Source organism: Phocoena sinus, chromosome 11, assembly GCF_008692025.1.
Source record: "Phocoena sinus isolate mPhoSin1 chromosome 11, mPhoSin1.pri, whole genome shotgun sequence".
In the NCBI taxonomy this organism is placed as follows: domain Eukaryota; kingdom Metazoa; phylum Chordata; class Mammalia; order Artiodactyla; family Phocoenidae; genus Phocoena; species Phocoena sinus.
The window spans coordinates 20,670,394-20,691,727 of NC_045773.1; the positions used below are offsets into that span (position 1 = coordinate 20,670,394).

At 42.9% G+C, this 21,334-nt stretch overlaps 1 protein-coding gene across 7 annotated transcripts in view; it reads right to left on the bottom strand.

Moving 5' to 3' along the window:
• The window catches only part of MITF (melanocyte inducing transcription factor), a 224,366-nt gene extending 212,190 nt beyond the window's left edge, over window positions 1-12,176 (bottom strand). For 5 of the 7 annotated variants that reach the window (XM_032649226.1, XM_032649224.1, XM_032649235.1 and 2 more), the window contains exon 1: window positions 11,930-12,161. In XM_032649226.1, the coding sequence (XP_032505117.1) occupies window positions 11,930-12,033 (104 nt within the window). In that variant the 5' untranslated portion in view covers window positions 12,034-12,161. Of the gene's footprint in view, window positions 1-11,929 lie in introns of all 7 variants that reach the window. The other 2 variants (XM_032649225.1, XM_032649223.1) reach the window with 2 other exon arrangements.
• Window positions 12,177-21,334: the final 9,158 nt, after the last annotated feature.

The following is a 21,334-nucleotide window of genomic DNA, read 5'->3' on the forward strand; positions in this document are numbered from 1 at the left end:
GTCAAGTGACTGCCGTGTGCTTCAAGTTTCACACTTTGTGAGTCTCCATTAAACTACAACCCTCCAAGATCTGGGCCAGGGCTCCTTATGGTAGTACAGCTAGCTTAACTCCAAGTCTCTTATTTAGAGATCACATCTGGACAACCAAGCATCCTACCTGGTTTCATTAACCTAAATCTGATAGCTAACTTTCTAGAGGGGATTTTCCTTTTTTTTTTTTTTTTTCTAATCAGTGAGTGCTTATTATCAATGATCATCTCTAGCCTGACCATAACAAGCAACATGGCGTTTTTTACGAAATGTACTCCAATCCAGGATATTTTTCATTCCAAAACAGGAACAATTTAATGTGGAGACAAAGGATTTATGGTAAAAGCGTTAGGGAAGTAGTTTGCAAACTTGAGTGTGCATCAGCATCTCCTGGAGGGCTTGTTAAAAGACACAGACTGCTGGGACTCCCCACCAACAGTCTCCGATTCAGGAGGCATTTGAGTAGGGTCCGAGAACGTGCATTTCAAACAGGTTTTTAAGTGACGCTGAAGCTGCTGGTCTGTGGGCCACATTTTGAAAACCATTGCTCTAAGGTGGTGGTGGTGGTGGTAGTGACGGATGTATTGTTGCTGTTGGAAAGTGGGGCAGTGATTTAATCCATGAACTTGGAATAGGAAGCATTGCATAGAGGTGGGATTCTGAGAAAGGATCAGCTCGGGCAGCCCCCACTCAGGTGGCAGGAAATCCAAATCAACCGTCTTTACTCAGAAAAAGAATTTATTGATAAAATAACAGAAAATTCCAAGGATAAACCTAACCAAAGATAGGCACAACTTGGGCCTACTACTAGGGCCATGGCAATGAAGGTTAGCTATCCATGGGAAGGGTGTTCTCTTTTCTAGGACAGTGGTGTTGACGCCCAGCTGGGGTCTCTATTCCCCAGTTCCCACCCCTGCATCCAGATCTCGGTATGAACCTGGTCCTTGCCAAAAGAATATGAGCAAGAGTGATGCCTGTCACTTTGGGACCCTAGTGGTGCCTTCTCCTCTTCCTTTCCACCACCAGGCACAAAAGATGCCAGGGTTCTAGGCAATGGCAGAACCAGAAGATAGACGGAGACTGGGTTCTTGATTTGTCATACGGAAGAAAGCTGTCTGCCAACCAGGAACTACTACCTACGTGACTATCGCCTGCCACTTCCTTATAGCAACTAACATTAACCCAATACAAGGGCTTTGTTTTTCTCTGCCTCCGAGATAAGGCTTTATTCTCGAGCACAACACCTTCCCAAGTTCAAGATCAACAGAAATAAAGGGAGACTCTCTGTTAGCACCCAAGCAAATCCCCGGGATGCGTGACATCAGTCAACGTGCAACTCCCTGAAAGCAATCCCTGTGATACAGAAGAGTGGCTAAGTCTGTGTCGAATTCTCCACCCCAAAGCCATGACACTCAAGCACGTGGGCTAAGCATGTGGGAAGGGGTTGTTATAAGAATTTGGAAAAGTGACTACAGGCAGGCAAAATACATTTCCTCTACTCTCCACTAGGGGAAATGCATAAGCAAAGGGAAGCTGGCTGCCAGTGAGATCTGATTAGAAAGATGTCAGGTATATGAACCCAAGAGTAAGCAAGAGGGATACCCTAAGCCAGCAGTGACCTGTGCATCGCTGACCCCAGAAACAAATCCCAATTAATTGTGCTTGCCACTCAGCCCCCTACCATTAAAGCATGCATCTTAGTGACTATGATACTATGACCAAGCAAGCACCATCAAATCCTCTCTCTCATTCATTTCTGAATCAACAAGGATTTAAAACATCCACACACAATCAGTATCATTAGAACTGCATTCCAAGACCCCATCGTTTAGCATTTATACATCTAGCCTTTACCTAGATAACACATGATTAGTGTTTATCTACCTAAAGACCAGTGGATTAATGACCATGCCAAGGTGATGCAAGATGTGGTTCCAGAAAGTCTACCCACCGATTGTCAATACACCACAAGCCAGTGGCCAACCTCTCCAACTTACTCTCCAAGCACACTTCTTTGCAGCAAACGGGCCAACTTTTATTTGGAATGTCACCAGGAATAATGCCAATTGCTTATATTTTTAGAGACTGTTTTACACAAGCTACTGTAAACTCTACCTTGAAAAATAAATAGAATTTTCAAGAATGCATAGTTGATGTCATCCTTTTCCCTTGAAAGTAAATGACCCTAACTGGCCAATACTATTTTAATGTTTATTCATAGTCATTCTCTGCCCCAAGTATTATAAATTTGTTGCAAAGTGTTCTATTGGCTGAGGTGCCAATATTCTAAATTTAGGTGGTGTGATTATGCAGGCTTAGTAATACCACAGAGCAAAGCTGACCCTGAAATAATACCTTTTCATCATTGGTGAAAAACTTCAAATGCAAAAAAATAGAACAAAAATATACCCAGTCCTTTTGATGGAGAAGGGATTGTTACAGTATTGGTGTGTCTGTGAATACTATCTCCAGCTGTTCGGGACAGACCCACTCAAGAGGAACAAGGTGGCCACATCTCACTGAGGTGCCCAGGTAGACTATATGGGGACTGTACTAGATTCCAAATTAAACAGGAAAATCATCTTTAGGATTTCTGTGTGCTCTTCCCTACACCAAGTTTCAAATCACCAGTTATAAAAATAAAATGTATGTTTTGAAAAACATGCTTTTTAGAACCAGTTAATATTTAGGAACATATCACAATAAAGGTACCGAAGTAAATATAGCATTCCTGTCTGTCTATTTTATCCTAATCTCACATACAACCTTAACCACCGGGCTAAATAAATCTTCTCTGCCTCAAATCTTCTTCCCATGGAAGCAAGTTAAGCTTCCCAGAAGGAAAACCTATCCTACAAACAACAGCTACACATGCTCCCACCAGTGGGGACAACACCTTTCCCATCTGCCCTTGACCACGTGGGAAAATAGGGGAATGTGTGTAAATGAGTCAGCAAGTTACCCCACTCTGGGGAGGGGGCGGGGAGGGCCCAGGCCACAGATGCCTTCCTGAAATTGCTCAATAACCCACAATTTTCTTATAGAAAGACATGATTCTACCAGTGCCTTCCCTAAACCTACAACTCACTATGGTTGGATTTAAAATATTTGTTCCCACACGACCCAGGATTTTTTCCTTTTGAAAGTTACCACTCCATGGGCACTTCAATTAAAGAACACAGCTACTGAAATTCAAATGCTTTGAAGATTTCTTTCATAAAGGGTCGAATTAAAAACACACCATTGCCTGTGGATGTCAATGTTAATGAAAGGTCGAAGTGGTGTGTGGGAGAAGAGGCTTCTTTTCCTTTCTGCACCAACGCTGACATTTTCACATCAGTGTAGACAGGAAGCGTGTGATCTAGGGGCTGAAACACAGGACTGGGAGTCAGGAGTTCTACATGGGTCATTTGTTTGTGGTGTGCGTCTTTGGTGAAATCAATCTCAGGTTATACTGTTTAATCCTCAATGACTTGGACCTCTCCTTTGTGCCAAAAAGTAATTCAAAATGCAGCCAAAATTCATTCCTAAACTAAACATAAGGGAAGTATGCTCAGACCTGAATGATCTCAGTGCAACAACAGTGAGATGAGCAAGGGGACAATTCGAGTAAGATGATCCTGGAGGAAAGAAAGGATAACAAAAATAACAAGACCCATCTCCACGTTTAGTCCAGGGGTAGATTTATGAAGACAAGTATACATCTCTGACTCACTTGACATTAGGAAAACACTTAAGACCAAGTTATAAACACTTATGGGGAAGATTAATGTCGGCATTTCTTCTTCTACTATTCATATATTACCTTACAATTACCTTAAACCAGTCCTATGTGTCTTCCTGAGCAACTATAAGGTCAAGCCTACTGTTAATTCTTTACACGCATTACCTTTCATCTCCACAGCACCCTTCCAAGGTAGCTATTACTCCATTTTACAGAGGAGGGAACCCAGGTTCAGAGAGGATGGCGAACTTGTCCAACGTCACACAGCTAATGAGTGACAGCACCAAGATCTGCACATTTAACTCAGACATTCAGTGCCTCAAAATCACTTCCTCCATGAGGTCATTCCTAAAGACCCACCCAATAAAACCCCTTCTTTCCCAGTCACACTCTATCAATAACATTCTATTTAGTTTTCATAGCACCAAAACTTATCTTGTTCATCTATTTAGTTCATTATTAGCTATGCCCCCACCTCCAAGACCATACTAGCAGGAACCTAGTCTGTCTGGTTCTACTTTTGATTCCCTACAGCTAGCGAAAAGCTGTCACACGATAGGCACTTAATAAATAAGTGTTGTAAGGAGGGAAAGGAGGAAGGGAAGGAAGAGAAGAAAAACAAACAAATCCAAGTCCTTCTGACCCCAAAGTGATACTGCCTTTGCTGAAAGTGACTGAGGGATGTTTTAGAAATGACTTAGGGAAGACAACAGGAACTCATGACTTTGAGGTACCATTTATATCTTTGTGTGCCTTTCTCTCACCGGTATCACCACTCTCCAAAGCACTGCATCCCTCTCAGCCTGCCCTGGTTCAACTTCTGTGTAAACACTCCAAAGGTGTACGTCTTTATTCTTCATGATGTGCAAGAGAGGTCACGGAAAGAAAGACGCAGCAAAGAAAGAAGGATGCCATGTTTAAGACCCAACCTAGGGCTCCCCTGGTGGTGCAGTGGTTGAGAGTCCGCCTGCCAATGCAGGGGACGCGAGTTCGTGCCCCAGTCCGGGAAGATCCCACATGCCTCGCAGCGGCTGGGCCCGTGAGCCATGGCCGCTGAGCCTGCACGTCCGGAGCCTGTGCTCCGCAACGGGAGAGGCCACAACAGTGAGAGGCCTGCGTACCCCAAGTCCTCAGGAACAGAAAGAGGTGTGCGAGTTTCAACAGAGATCCCAGACCTGCCTGCAGGTCCTCTCACCCTCAGCCCTCAGCTGCCTCAGGAAAGATGCAGACTTCATGGCTTGCTTTAATTCCTTGCCCTCAAGTACACAGTGTTCACCAGACTCACAAAATCCTCCTTATAAACTTCACATTTGTCTTTACAATTTCAAAAGCCTGTGGTGACTACATTAACTATCTTTGACCCATCTTCTGGACTATTTTCTTCAAATAATGCATATTTGGAGAAGAGTCAAACATATTTTTATAATTTAGTTTGATGAGATGAACCTAACAGCAAAGTACGTTTCATGCTTAAAACACACACACAAAATAAATGAAACTCTTGCTTACTGTCCTTGAAAAATGACAAAAAAACATTTAGCCAGAGTTTTTTTCCCCCCTATTATTTATCCTAATACTGCCAGTTCTGAAACAAAGCAGTTGGAAGCAGAAATTTAGTAACTTTGATTTGTCCCAAGATACATTTTTTTACACTGAGGTCCTATTCCTGACAGTAAGCACATGTGACCTGTTCTAAAAAAAGGATATTTTCCACTTCTTGCACAACTGGAGCAGATATAAACATCAGCCTGTGCAAACTGCCCTGAAGAACTCAAAAGGGAATTAAAAACACACACACATCCATACACTTAAATAATTCTATAAATAGCAGTACTCAGGAAAAGGAAATCTCCAATAACACACAAAACCAACACTTAGAATTCCACTTTAATCAAGTTTTCCATCTAATCATATCACACAAGCAATTTGCATAATAAGATCTGAACACCTGCCAGGTTAAGGCACCCCAACCTTGTCTATTTTGCTTCAGATACGTAATTCTGTACATGCTTTATTGCTGTTATAAGGAGGGGGAAAATTGCAATCATGGTAAAGTAGAAGAGAAGGAACTGATATTACCTACTAACATGTGCTAGGCACCCTGCAAAGCACTTTTACATGTGTTTTCTCACTTTTAAAACCTCACCAACCCTAAGAGGATGGTTCTGCTGATCCCACTTTACAGGTAAAGAAATCGACACTCCAAGAGGCTAAGCATCTTTTCTTGAACGCAGACACGGGTGTTAAGTGGCAAAGCCATGGGCACAGCACTTAAGCACAGCTACTTCTGAACCTGTCCACATGCATCCAGTCTCTGCCACCCCAGGTGCCCAAAGACCACAAGGAAGAGCTGGGATTCTGGTTAGAAATATAAAAGGCAATCAGAAATCCTAAAAGTCTGTTTTAAGCTTATGCCTTCCAAGGCGTCTAACATTTTATTTAATGTTATAAAGAAATATATTTGAGTATTGCTCGACCTTCAAGGCCAAATTGAATATGCTTATTCACTGACAAAATTGAGCCTCAATTTCCCTTCCTCTATTAAATTCCCATTGCTGATGCCCACGCCCCACGGTGATCACACTCCATCCTGTTTGTCTGGCTGGATCTACATGTTCTCTTTCCCTCACCCCACTGAGGCAAGTTCTGGAGAAGGTGCAGCATGATTCCCCATGGGCAGGCCCCGCGCCTTGCACACGGCAGCACAGACCAGCACATGAGAGCACGGGCCCAGAGCCAGATCCAGGCCCATCTACTTACTATGCCTTAGTTTTCTTCTCTGTAAAATGAGAATAATAAAAATACATACACCAAAGGTTGAAGTGAGAATTAACTGTGTTAATTCAAGTAAAATATTCAGAATCATTCCTGGCATGTAGTAAGCACTGCATAAGTTTTACCTGGTTTCAAAATTATAATTAACACTATTTTTCTCATTTATTATTATCATTTTATGTGGGTTTTGCAAGATTAAGTTAACACACATAAAAACACTTAGAACAGAGGCTGGCACACAGTGTGGCCTCAGTTAATGTTAGTTGGGTTTATTGGTATTAATTTGCATGTACTCAACAGATATATGTTGAATATGAATTTGTATGTATGTGCTGACACCACAACTGTTTTTTTTTTTAAACCAGCATAAAGAAACTGTTAAGGACCGGAACAAAATTATAAAACGTGAAAGATTTATCTGCAGCACCTCATTAGGAGGAAAGCAAAAAGGGTTTTACCAAACTTGGGGGTAATTTTATGGCATAAAAACACTGGCCTTAGAGAAGAAAGCCAGAGTCAACCAAACGCGAACCCTTTATGGAAGGTCAGGACTCTCTGCTAAGTAATAAAGAAATAACAACAAGAACAACATCTGCTAACATTTACGGAGCATTTACCATGTGCCCAGCACCATGCTAATACTTTTCCATAGCCAATATCACAGTTAATGTCCTTAAGACTCCTAGGAGGCAGGCCCCCCCACTTGCCAGATGAAGAAACTGAGGTTAAAGGTCACCCAGCCTCCCCAAGGTCACCCAGCTTGTTAGGGACAGACACAAATGCCAGAACAATGCTCTTAATCTCCATGCAAAGTAGTTCCCTGCGGATTGGACAGATAAAAAAAATCAAGAAAACTTTCAGAAATCAATAAAAGATGTACAGTTCTGTCTTGCCAAGAATGGATTATCATTTCATAAACGAAAGGGTATGTTTAGTAGGAAGACAGGAGGGAAAAATCTCAGAATAAGTCAAAGAAATGACAGTAGCCTTGCATAGAAATACATGTGTGTGTGCGTGCATGTGACACAACAGCTTTTTTCTTTGTCATTTTGACACAAACCTGTGACTGCTTCACACACACCTCTTTGAATCAGCATTTGGGAACCACTGCTGTATCTCGTCCTGCCACTATAAACCTAATACTTCCATTCCCATTTCTTATTTGTGGGAAGTTAAATAACCATTATCTAAACCATTATTAAAACTTTGAGTAGAGGAGAAACTGGAATTAGATTAAGCCAATTCTGAAGTCTGCCCAGGAAAAGGGCATTAGCAGCTACAAAATCACAGAATTTAGCACCGCGTAAATGAAACAGAAGAACCATGAACCTGAAAGATGCTACCATAGCTTTTAATGTTTTTTTTTCAGGACCCAAAGCCCTACAGAGTCCCTTCCCTGCTAGGAGCCCATTCAACAGTTCCACATCTGACCCTGACCCGACTGTGCCAACGTGTGAATTCTGGGTTCACCCCCTCATATTCGGCACTCTTCCTCTGCCACCCACCATTCAGGGCTCATTCCCAGGAGAACACACAAATGTTTCAAAAACCTTTGGGGAGGAACCAAACTGCAAACAGTTCTTCATGAGAACCTTTTCTCATAGTGTGTGTCTTCCACCGTACGACACAGCTTTGCCAGTCCCTGTGAACAAAACGCGGTTCCCGTCATGTAAACCCATCAGCTTCACACTCCTAAAGGCCAGGAGATCTGGGTTAGGAATGAAACTGTCTCTCCTCATCAAACACCTGCACATCTGAGCTTAGCCCAAATGAAGAATATAAAACTCCTCTTTGGACAGATCCTGGTGGATACCTATTTTAAAAGAAACCAGAACCAAACCCCCCATCCTGAGTGGGATGCAAAGGGACAAAGCAACACATATTAAAACGACAAAACACTACTGGGCCAGGCATTGTCCTAGGCCAGTCAACCTGCAACAGGGGTGAGTCTGTCCCCTGTGGACACTGGTGGTGTCTGCAGACAAATTTGGTTGTCACAGCTGAGGGAGGGGAGCTACTGGCCTCTAGCAGGTGGAGGCCTGGGATGCTGTTAAATATCCTGCAATGCCCAGGATAGTCCCACATCAAAGAGCTATCCAGTCTAAGATGTCAACAGCACTGAGGTTGAGAAACTCTGTTCTAGGCTCTGGGGACACCACAGTAAACAAGGAAGAGACAGAAGTCCCTGCCCCCTTGGACCCTGCAGTCTAGTGTGGAGAAACATATCATAAATGGAACACATTAGAAAAGTATAGACTATGTTATAATGTAAGTACTACGGAAAAAAACAGAGCAGGGCGAGGAAGACTGAGAGTTTGGAGGGAGAGCCACTGCATAGAGCGTGATCAAGTAGGCTCGGTGGGAATGACATTTAAAGGAAGATGTGAAGTTGGTTGGGGAAGGAACGAATGCTATTGCTCTCTGGACAAAGAGAGAAAGAGGGGTCAGCAAGTGCAACATACAAAGGCCCAGAGGTGGAAGGGTCTGGAGTATTCCGGGAATGGTGAGGACACTGGCTGGAGCGGAGGGAGCCAGGAGAGTGGCAGCAGGAGATACAGTGAGAGCAGACAGGAAGCTTTCCCATACAATCTGCCTGGTACCATTTTAAGGGTCTCGAGTTTTACTGATATTAGGAGCTACTGGAGTGTTTTGAGGGTTCTGAGGAGAGAATGACATGATGTAACACATTTTAACATGGGGTTTCTCAACCTCAGCAGTGACAATTTGGGGTCAGATAATTCTTCATTGTGGGGCTGTCCTGTGTACTGGAGAATGTTTAGCAGCATCTCTGGCCTCTACTTACTAGAGGCCAGTAGCAACCCCCATCCATTGTGGCAACCAAAAATGTCTCCAGACATTGCCAAATGACACCTGGGGGGCAAATCACTCCTAGGTTGAACACCAGCTTTAACAGGAACATTTTGGCTCCTGTGTGAAAAAACCACTGAAAGCGGGTAAGGACGAAGGCAGGAGACCAGGTAAGGGACAGTCACCCAGGTGAGGGCGGGTGGCAGTTTGAACCAAAGTGGAGGCAGAGGAGTTGGTGACAAGTGGGCAGATTCTAGACATATTTTCAACTCCAAGAGACAATCCAGAAAAGAAAACTGAGAGACAAAATAGTTGCAGCAGTCTTCACCTTCCAATTTCAACTTTTTCTAAGCAAAATTTTAAAAAGGGAGGTGCCCCGACAAAGACTTAACGACAAAAAGCCACGAGGAGGCCCTGAACGTGCAGCCCTTGTAGAGTCATACAACAGATGTTGATGACAGTACATGAGACAACTGTGGAAAACAGTACTATACGGAAATTTTGCCAACCCCATATATTTATTCACAGATTTTATTTCACTGGTTTATTTCAAAGAGCATGTGTCTGCTCCACAGACAAGTTTTACAGCGTTTTTAATTTAGCCTTCCTCTGCACACCAGTTCTGTCCCGCACCTGTTTCCAGCGTCAACGTGTGAAGCCAGAGCTTCCCACATCCCCGAATTTTTCCTTACACGTGCAAGCTAGCTCCTGAGGACGTTCAACCCTTGCAAGCCTTTTTCTTTTTTCTTTTCTTTTTTTTTTTTTCCGACTCTGAAAAAGAACAGGCCCCAAATGCTCCAACGTGAGTTTCATGACATCCATTTGGGTTTTTCCAGATGGCATTTTCCTCGCTCTCTCAAACTCATTTATATTATTTATCACCTACCATCAAAAAGGTTCCAAACAGTCCGGTTATTTCTTTCAGGACCACACACACACACACACACACACACACACCCTCATTCTGGCCATGTAAGCATTTGCTTATAGAAGCAAAAGCAGAGACTGCTCGGTAAAACACTGGTCCCTTCAGCCGAATGCAGATAAAGCCCCAATGAGCATAACCAACAATACCCTTTACACACTATTACTCCACACCCCCAACCTCCAATGCACACAATCTAGGCTCACACACAAAACAGCCATTATGAAGAGAAACCATCAACTAAAGGCTGGTTTTAGGCAACTAACTGCACAGGAGGTTTCCTTCCAAGCTCTGTTAAGCACCTGCCAAGAGGCTGCTTCAGCCACCCAGTCAGTGGGTGCGCTGTTCCCACATTTTCTTCCCCGAAGTGGCTTCAGACTCTCACACAGCCCTGAAAGAAGCAAACCTGGCTACACTTTCCACTGGATCAAGTACCAGAGCCATGTGCCCCAGCAGCTAAGATCACACCACCTCAGTCCTGATTCAGCTGTCTCTCTTGATTCACCCTGATTTCTGGACCCTCCTCCCCTCGGCCAGCCAGGGCCCTTCACCCAGGCCCTACCCACCGAGAGGGGCGGGAAGGAAGGTCTGAGAAGGGTGCAGAAGCACTGCAGAACCTTCCAGTTTCAACCTCATCCTACCTTACACTGAGAGAGGTGGAACTAAACCCTCTCTACTCACGGCCTCAAATGACCATCTCCCTCTTAGTAAACACTGGAAATGTCCTGAGTAGCCACAGGGCAGAGAGAAAGGAAGACACCCAACCCGTTCCGATGGACGAGTGGGAATGGAGCCAGCATAGGAAGTGGGCACTAGGGGTGGTGGGGCGCCAGAACAGCAGATGTCTTCCTTCCTCTCCCAAAAAGTTTTTTAAATCCCCAGAGAATTAAACACTTGTCGCTGCCCAACAGGGGACACCCCCCAAACTCTCCATCCGAAAGCTTCTTCCCCTCCAGGGAAGGCCTGCATTTGAACGGAACCCTATAGCCCGGGGAGTTCAAGCTGGACGAGGAGACACGCCCCCCCCGCTCCCGCCACCCCCCTCCGGCTGCTCGCCACCCCCCGCCCCTCCCGCGCTGGGGTGCAGCGGCCGGGAAGGTGAGGGGCGGGCCTTGGGAAACCTCACCTGGAGGCCGCCTGGGGCGGGTTTTCCCAGAGGGGTGGTCGGACTCCTAAGAGGCAACAACACAGGAACTAATTGCTTCCCTCTAACATCGCGCTCGATCCACCCCAAGCTCTCCCTCTCCAAGTCTTCAGCCCGCTGGGATCTTCAGGAAAAGGATTCACTCGAAACTCTTTTTCCTCCTTCCCATCCGGACAGCGTCCGGGCCCGGCGCTCCTCCTCCCCCACCTCCGCGCCGCGGTACTCCCCAGCCCCCAACAGCTCTCAGCAGCTGGTATCCCCAACCGAGGGTCCCCTCGTCCGCGCGGCCCGTCCCGGGCTGCCCGCCGCGCCCCCAAAGTGCGCCTGGGCGGAGAACCCCGTTAGCGCACCGGCCCGGCGGTCACGGCCCCCAACTGCGGGGGATCAGTTCGCCCTCTGCCCCGGGGCAAGGGCACGGGGTCCTTGTCCCAGAGCCCCGGCGAGCGGCTTTCCTCGCCCCAGGGTGGGAGGCGCGGGGTTCCCTAGCCGCCGGCCGCGCCTCCCTCCAGCTGTCACCACTCACCTGCTCTTCAGAGGTTGACTCTTGAGTTCGTAATAGGTTTTGGGCTCTTCGTGAAACTCCTCCCCGACTTCGAAATCCGGCACGATCCCCGATTCCGACTGCATGGCTCCCGCTTCCCGTCCTCCCACTGCTCCAAAGTGAGAAGCGAGCCTGGGGCCGGAGGGGAGGTGGCGGGGCCTGGGTCCCCCGAGCGGTGCGCCCCCGCGCAGTGCAGAGCTCAGCCCGCTGGCCCGCGGCGGCCGCCAACCCAGGCGCCCGGAGTTTACACTCGCACCCGAGCGGGAGGGGCGGCTGCCCGGCGCCGCCTGGGATCTGTAGTCCCGGCCGGGCGGGGTACTCCCGGCTTGCCAGGAAAGCCGCTGCCCCGAAAACTACAATTCCCAGAAGGCCAAGCGAGGGCAGAGGCAACGTGGTAGACACCGCTAGTGCAACTCCTGTTTGGATTCATTGTCAATGTCAGCAGCTCCTGTCCCTCCTCTCTCGCCACTTGCTTCAACGGTACAGACGTGGCTATTTAATATTAATAAGAACGGACTCAGCCCTGCTCTCCTACCATCACTCCTCCTCCCAGCTCACACATTCGCGAGGGCACGCCAAGTCCTTATTTTTTTTAAAAAAGGGTTTTGACACTGAAAAGTTTCAGCCTTCAAGCCTCCCTTAAAATAAGACTTTCTGTCAGGCTACATGCTTCCCAGCGCTGCTGCGACAAATCCACTTGTCCTCGGTTTGGAACTGAGTGGAGGAACTTTCCTTCACTTTGTAAGTAAAACAGTACCGTAGAAAGTGTTCTTGTGCGTTCCTTTTCCGTAACTAACTCAATCTGGTCCTTTACAATACTGTTCAGCCATCTGGATGACTCTCCCCTTTATCCAATTAGCCACTTCTAATCTAAAGCGGTACTTGAAAGGTGCGGTTAATTTTAAAACGCACGAAGTTACAAAACAGCGTCGTCACTGTCTGCTTTTAATTTCTCAGTTGGCTGGGAGCTCAAATGAGATTGTCCTGACATTTCAGACGTGCAGTTGTGGGGATCGTGAAATGTACAAGCGTCAACCCCCCCACCCCCACCCCACCTTCCCGGCACTCATTTAGGTAACAGATTAACAGGCTCTGTTATGGCTCGTTTGAACTTCCAGTCTTTCCCTCTGATTAGTTTCAGTAGAGTGTTTTCCTCCTTTTAAAAGTGTTTTGAGGCATCAGGGAGGAAGTAGAGAGTTAGAGGGTGGCTTTTAAAGTTCTAAGACCCACAGCTGAAATCCCGAGTCCTTCTCTAAAGTGCTGTGTAATCGTCAGCTTGTCACTTGATTCCTAGAAGCCTCAATTTCTTCATCTGTAAAGGAGGAGATTGGCAAACTTGTTTTTTGAAGCTGTTGCAAGGTCAAATGCAAGAGAGTGATTTGTAATCTATAAAAATGCTGCTCAATGGTCAGTTTTATTTATTAGATCTTGAAGATATTCCTTTCAGACTAACACTTCATCTGTGAGTTTGTCCTTTCAAAAGTAATAAATTAAATGATCATCCTGGGAGAAAACTCTAAGGAGGCTAGACTAATAATGGGCACCTCCCAGGAGTTGGCTGTTTGCTAGTTTGCCTCACATGAGGCATTTTTAAGTTCACATTAGGTCCATACCATTAAAATATGACAGAACATGAACCTTCCTAAGAAAAATAGGCTTTTTGTGCTCATGAATATGGGATACCAGATTCCATGATAGAGACTGCTGGAAATTAGATGTTAAAAGTTTTTTTTTTTTTTTTAAAGTGTTATTCTCTGCCAGAAGGGAGAGGAAATGTAAAACATGCAGGAAACATTGAGTCTAGACTCCTAGTCTCATCTTGTTTCTCAACTGTAGGTGGTTGGAATGTGGTAGAAGGGGTTGATTATCATAAGTTTGGGGTATTACAGGCATTTGAGGGGTATGGGCCAGAGATGCTATACATCTTGCACAATGACAAACTGTCTTGTCCAAATATCATTGGTACCCGTGTTGAGAAACACTGGAGTCTTCTTAATCTTCTAGTTCACCAGAAGCCTTTTAATGTGAGGAAAGCTATGGACCCTCTCCCCAGAAAATGTAGATGAAAACAAGATTCTTGTGCATAATTTTGGTCTGTTGACCTTTAAAGGCTATCAAGGACTTCAGTTAGAACTGTAGTTTATAACCTCTTTAGAACTATAATGAAACAGTCCATTTTGTCATTATATCCAATAGTGACCTGCTAGACCTAAGGGACCAAACCCAAAGGGAAAAAAACTGTCAGAAAAGCTAACACACCTGAACTTAGCTCCAACTAAGTAAGCTTGCCCATAGGTACACAGAGATAGCTGTTATTTTTCCCCCTACACCTTTTCTTCTGATCTCATCCTACCCTTGGTTCGTCCTACTCTTCCATTACCTATAGTAGGGTTACTGATGGCAGTGCCATCGCTACCCAGTGGGAATGGATATGTGACTAGTCCTGAGCCACCAGTGGGTCCATTTTCCTAGCCATGGTGATTCCTTTAGAGATGGACACAGTACCCTAACATGACTAGAAGTCCTCCTTGGGACTTTTCTTCTAGGGCAACTGGGGAAGACTGTCTGATTCTTGGAAGCACAGTGCTGGATGGAAGGAATGCTAGAGCCTATTACTTATAGCCCCAAAGGGAAGCTGATCAAAAACGAGAGAGAATGAGACAAGATCAACAATCAAAGAGAAGCGGAAACAAGCAAAACTGAGAAATAGAAAACAAAAATAACATTGTTTCAGCTCCCTGTTCCAACCATACCTGAAACCAGATATCCTTGGACTTTTCAGATATATGAACCAAAATTTTTTTTTTTCATTTTAGTGGAACTGTTTTGGTTTACGCTTCTGTCACTTGCAACCAAAAGAGCTTTGAGTAATTACCTTAAAAACCTTTTACTCCATTTAATGGACAGTTTTCTGTGGACTTCCATACCATTAATTCATGTAACAAAAAGTTGGGGATGGCCCCCTGGCAGATGACCCCTGTAATCCCTCTTCATTAGTGAATTAAACCCTTCTTTTAAAAAGGTGATAAAGATCAATAGCTCCATACATTTCAACCAAGGACCATGCCTGTTAAAAGCACCAAGGCAATGGCTAGAGACTGTAATTATTGTCATTAATAATATGACCTATATTTATGTAATACTTTACTTTTTTTACACATTTGTCACATGGACCTCTTAGTGGAGCACTTAAAAATCCAGCAAGGGGAAAGAAATCATAAAGATCAGAGCAGAAATAAATGAAATAGAAACAAAGAAAACTATAGCAAAGATCAATACAACTAAAAGCTGGTTCTTTGAAGATAAACAAAGTTGATAAACCTTTAGCCAGACTCATCAAGAAAAAGAGGGAGAGGACTCAAATCAATAAAATTAGAAATGAAACAGGAGAAGTTACAACGGACACCGCAGAAATACAAAGCATCATAAGAGACTACTACAAGCAACTCTATGCCAATAAAATGGACAACCTGGAAGAAATGGACAAATTCTTAGAAAGGTATAACCTTCCAAGACTGATCCAGGAAGAAACAGAAATATGAAAAGACCGATCACAAGCACTGAAATTGAAACTGTGATTAAAAATCTTCCAAAAAACAAAAGTCCAGGACCAGATGGCTTCACAGATGAATTCCATCAAACATTCAGAGAAGAACTAACACCCATCCTTCTCGAACTCTTCCAAATAATTGCAGAGGAAGGGGCTTCCCTGGTGGCGCAGATGGTTGGGAGTCCGCCTGCCGAGGCAGGGGACACGGGTTCGTGCCCCGGTCCAGGAAGATCCCACATGTCGCGGAGAGCCTGGGCCCGTGAGCCATGGCCGCTGAGCCTGCGCGTCCGGAGCTTGTGCTCCGCAACGGGAGAAGCCACAGCGGTGAGAGGCCCGCGTACCACAAAAAAAAAAAAAAATTGCAGAGGAAGGAACACTCCCAAACTCATTCTACAAGGCCACAATCACCCTACTACCAAAACCAGACAAAGATACTACAAAAAAAGAAAATTACCGACCAATATCACTGATGAATATAGAGCAAAAATCCTCAACAAAATACTAGCAAACAGAATCCAACAACACATTAAAAGGATACCATGATCAAGTGGGATTTATCCCAGGTTTGCAACGATTCTTCAATATATGCAACTCAATCAATGTGATACACCATATTAACAAACTGAAGAATAAAAACCATATGATCATCTCAATAGATGCAGAAAAACTTTTGACAAAATTCAACACCCATTTATGATAAAAACTCTCCAGAAAGTGGGCATAGAGGGAATCTACCTCAACATAATAAAGGCCACATACAACAAACCCACAGCAAATATCATTCTCAATGGTGAAAAACTGAAAGCATTTCCTCTAAGATCAGGAACAAGACAAGGATGTCCACTCTTGCCACTATTATTCAACATAGTTTTGGAAATCCTAGCCACAGCAATCAGAGGAGAAAAAGAAATAAACAGAACACAAATTGGGAAAGAAGAAGTAAAACTAACAATGTTTGCAGATGACATGGTACTATACATACAGAATCCTAAAGATGCCACCAGAAAACTACTAGAGCTAATCAATGAATTTGGTAAAGCTGCAGGATACAATATTAATGCATAGAAATCTCTTGCATTCCTATACACTAACAATGGAAGATCAGAAAGAGAAATTAAGGAAACCATCCCATTCACCATTGCAACAAAAATAATAAAATACCTAGAAGTAAACGTACGTAAGGAGGTAAAAGACCTGTACTCAGAAAACTATAAGACACTGATGAAAGAAATCAAAGATGACACAAACAGATGAAGAAATATACCATGTTCTTGGATTGACAGAATCAATATTGTGAAAATGACTATACTACCCAAAGCGATCTACAGATTCAATGAAATCCCTATCAAATTACCAGTAGCATTTTTACAGAACTAGAACAAAAAAATCTTAAAATCTGTATGGAGACACAAAAGACCTTGAAGAGCCAAAGCAGTCTTGAGGGAAAAAAATGGAGCTGGAGGAATCAGACTCCCGTACTTCAGACTCTACTACAAAGCTACAGTAATCAAGACAATATGGTACTGGCACAAAAACAGAAATATAGATCAATGGGACAGGATAGAAAGCCCAGAGATAAACCCTCACACCTATGATCAACTAATCTATAACAAAGGAAGCAAGGATATACAATGGAGAAAAGACAGTCTCTTCAATAAGTGGTGCTGGGAAAACTGGACAGCTACATGTAAAAGAATGAAATTAGAACACTCCCTAACACCATATACAAAAATAAACTCAAAATGTATTAAAGATCTAAATGTAAGACAGGACACTATAAAACTCTTAGAGGAAGACATAGGAAGAACACTCTTTGACATAAATCACAGCAAGATCTTTTTTGATCCACCTCCTAGAGTAATGGAAATAAAAATAAACAAATGGGACCTAATGAAACTTAAAATCTTTTGCACACCACAGGAAACTACAAACAAGACGAAAAGACAATCCTCAGAATGGGAGAAAATATTTGCAAACAAATCAACGGACAAAGGATTAATCTCCAAAATATGTAAACAGCTCATGTAGCTCAATTAAAAAAACAAAAATGGGCAGAAGACCTAAATAGACATTTCTCCAAAGAAGACATACAGATGGCCAAGAAGCACGTGAAAAGCTGCTCAACATCACTAATTATTAGAGAAATGCAAATTAAAACTACAATGAGGTATCACCTCACACCGGTTAGAATGGCCATCATCAAAAAGTCTACAAACAATAAATGCTGGAGAGGGTGTGGAGAAAAGGGAACCCTCTTGCACTGTTGGTGAGAATGTAAATTGATACAGCCACTATGGAGAACAGTATGGAAGTTCCTTAATAAACTAAAAATAGAATTACCATATGACCCAGCAATCCCACTACTGGGCATATACCCAGAGAAAACCATAATTCAAAACGATACATGCACCCCAATGTTCATTGCAGCACTATTTACAATAGCCAGATCATGGAAGCAACCTAAATGCCCATCAATAGACAAATGGATAAAGAAGAAGTGGTACATATATACAATGGAATATTACTCAGCCATAGAAAGGAACGAAACTGGGTCATGTTTAGAGACATGGATGGATCTAGAGACTGTCATACAGAGGAAGTAAATCAGAAAGAGAAAAACAAATATCGTACATTAACACATAGATGTGGAATCTAGAAAAATGGTACAGATGAACCAGTTTGCAAGGCAGAAATAGAGACACAGATGTAGAGAACAGACGTATGGACACCAAGGGGGGAAAGTGGCGGGGGTTGGTGGTGGTGGGATGAATTGGGAGACTGGGATTGACATACATACACTAATATGTATAAAATAGATAACTATTAAAAACCTGCTGTATAATAAATTAATTAATTTAATTAAATTTTTTAAAAATCCAGCAAGGATAAATAGGCAAGGGTCCCCATTTTAATATGCATTGAACATGCACTGCTTATGAACATGGCATTGTGTTAGGTACCCAGACTACAAGAATGTGTTTGACTTCCTTCCTGCCCTCAAGAGGCTTGAAGTCCAGGATTTGAGTCAAGGTTTGCAACACAATGAGAAACCATACCCAAGGCAGCAAATGCTGGGCAGTGATAATTGGTGTGTGATTTATACTTTTATATTCATTTATCTTAACAACTATTTATGGAGCACCTATTCTGTGCCAGCCACATTATGTGCTAGATATAGAGGAAATAGCAATGATGAGCCACCTGTATTCCCTGTACTCAGGACATGGTCCCTGCCTTTTTAGGAATAGGAATGAAAATGATTTCATGGATAAATAAAGTGATAGGTAAATACTACAAGTGTCTGAAAAAGGAGCAACCACTGAGGGCAAGAAAAAGATGAGTTCTTGGAGGAGAAAAGAAAGGAAGAAAGAAAGAAAGTGGAAGGAAGGAAGGGAGGCAGGAAGGGAGGGAGGGAGGAAGGAAGAGAGAGAGAGAAAGAAAAAGGAAGAAGGAAAGAAAGAAAGGAAGGAAGAAAGAAAGAAAGGAAAGAAGAAATCTAAGGTATAAAATATGAAAACTACCACCAATTCACAGAAAAAAAAATGAGAGAGAAATATGTTAATAATACCACAAGGATTCAGTAAGACAAACCGAGATATTGAGAAATTCTACAAGACATTGAGAAATCTTCAAAAAACAAATAGCATGAAATAAAGGGGAAGGAGGAACTGGTACAGGCTTTTAAAGATTTAAAAGACAGATATGTGAATTACATCTTGATTTTAAAAATGATCTGGAAAAAAAAAGAGACATATCACTCAAATACATTTTTCAGACTTTATCTGAGTTCTGATTTGAGCAAAGCAAAGAGGATGATTAATAAATAACCCAATGCAAAATTTGTGAAGCTTGGATATGAAGCTGATTGCAATGGAGCAATTGAAGAGTCACCAGGGTTAAGAGCTGGGCAATGGGTCTGGGGAGAGTTTTACCTTGTTAAGAACTGTTAAAGAAAAGATTATTCTGACACTTATTGAAGAAAAGTAAGCCCAACTTTATTCAGGGGGACTATCGCCATAGGTGTAGGAACTATTGCAATGCGCGGGGTTTTGCAGTAGAGGAAAGATATTGGGCTCAACTTCAAATACAACAAGGAAAGGTGGGGGTTTATATCCAAGAAACAGAATGTGTATTGGGGTGCGGAATGTGGTCAGTGGGTAGAAGATTACTAAAAGTGTAGTGTAATTCTTGGCTTAAACTGACCTAACAGGATTCTTGCTGAAGGCAGGCTCGGGTAATCAGATATTTCCTGGGGGATGGCGGGGATGAAAAAGGTGATCAGATATTGAGGGTGGGAGGTGCTGGTTCAACTGACTTGACAGGATTCTTGCTAAAACTGGTCAATGCAAGTGGAAGTCCAAAAGTCAAGGCCTAGCTGGGAAGAGGATTCAGAGGAGACTGACTAAAATTTCGTCAAGGAGAGATTCAAAGCAAAGAAGTGGCTTTTATAGGGAATACAGCCAACATTTTGTAACAACTTTAAATGGAATATAATCTATAAAATATCGAATCACTACGTTGTACTTTTAAAATTAATACTGTATAAATCTACTTCAATTTTTAAAATTAGAAAAAAATTTAAAAAAATTTTTTAAAAGAAGTGTCTTTTATAGCTCATGAGGCCCAAAGCCAGGCTGTGGCAGCAGGTGACTGTCACCCCACAGTTATCAAGGCAATGGAGGAAGAGTGGTTTGACCCTCGTCCGGACTTTGACTCTAAACCCAATGCAGAGCTATCAGTGAAAGTCATGCTTTCATTCTTGTTCCAAGTTATCTTCGGCCACAGGAACTGAAGTAAGAAGGAGAACACCAAACATTCCATAAGATAATATAGCAGAAAGAGGAGATATACACTCCAAAGTGGGCATTCCTGCTTCTCTGAATTCCTATAAACAGCTACCAAAGTGAGGTTACTGGCTTGTATGTAAAATATTTAAAACATATTTTTCTTATAGAAAAGTAATACTTTTTTTCATTAGAAAATACAGATAAGTAAAAGGGAAAGAATTTTAAACACCCATAATACCACTATCCAGAGATATCTGTACCTAGGTATATATATATATATATATATATATATATATATCATTATATATAAATATATATATCATATATATAATTTCAATAAATATTCAGAAGGAGATCATACTAAATATACCACTTCTCACCTACTTTTCCCTTTCATGTAGTATTATAAGTGGCTTTCCTTGTCTATAACATCATGTTAATGTTTTTAAAATATACTTTCCATTCAGTAAATTTACTAGAACTTATTTTTCTAATTTCTGTATTGCTGGACCTTTAGATTGTTTTCCATTTTTCACTATTACAGGTAATTTCGCTCCTAACCTAGTAACTAAATCTTTGCTCCCATCCACAATAATCGCCTAGAAATTGAATTGCTAGGCCAAAAAGCAGGCATGCTTTTGAAATTTTTTCAAGAGGGCTCTTTCTAGAACACAAATCTCATCTTGTCCTTTCCCTAGATTAAAATTTTAGGATCCCCATTGCTCCAGAATAAAGACCAGGCCCTTTAACATTGGATACCCAGCTCTCCGTGTCCTGGATCTTCCTACCCCTCTGGACCTCCTGTGAGATCACTCCCTGACTTCCATGTTAAGTAGCTCCAGTGACCCCAAACTGCTGAAGCTCCTGGAATATGCCAGTCCATTTCTCTCTGTCTGGAGCACCTTTCTCTCCTCTTTTGCCTACACACTTCTTTAGCCTTTAAGACTGAGCTCAGACGTTATCTCCAGGAAGCCTTGCTCTACCCTGCCAACCTTCATCAAGTTCCCTGTTGGTTTAAGGGCCCCATCCCTAAGTTTCCTAGATATACTA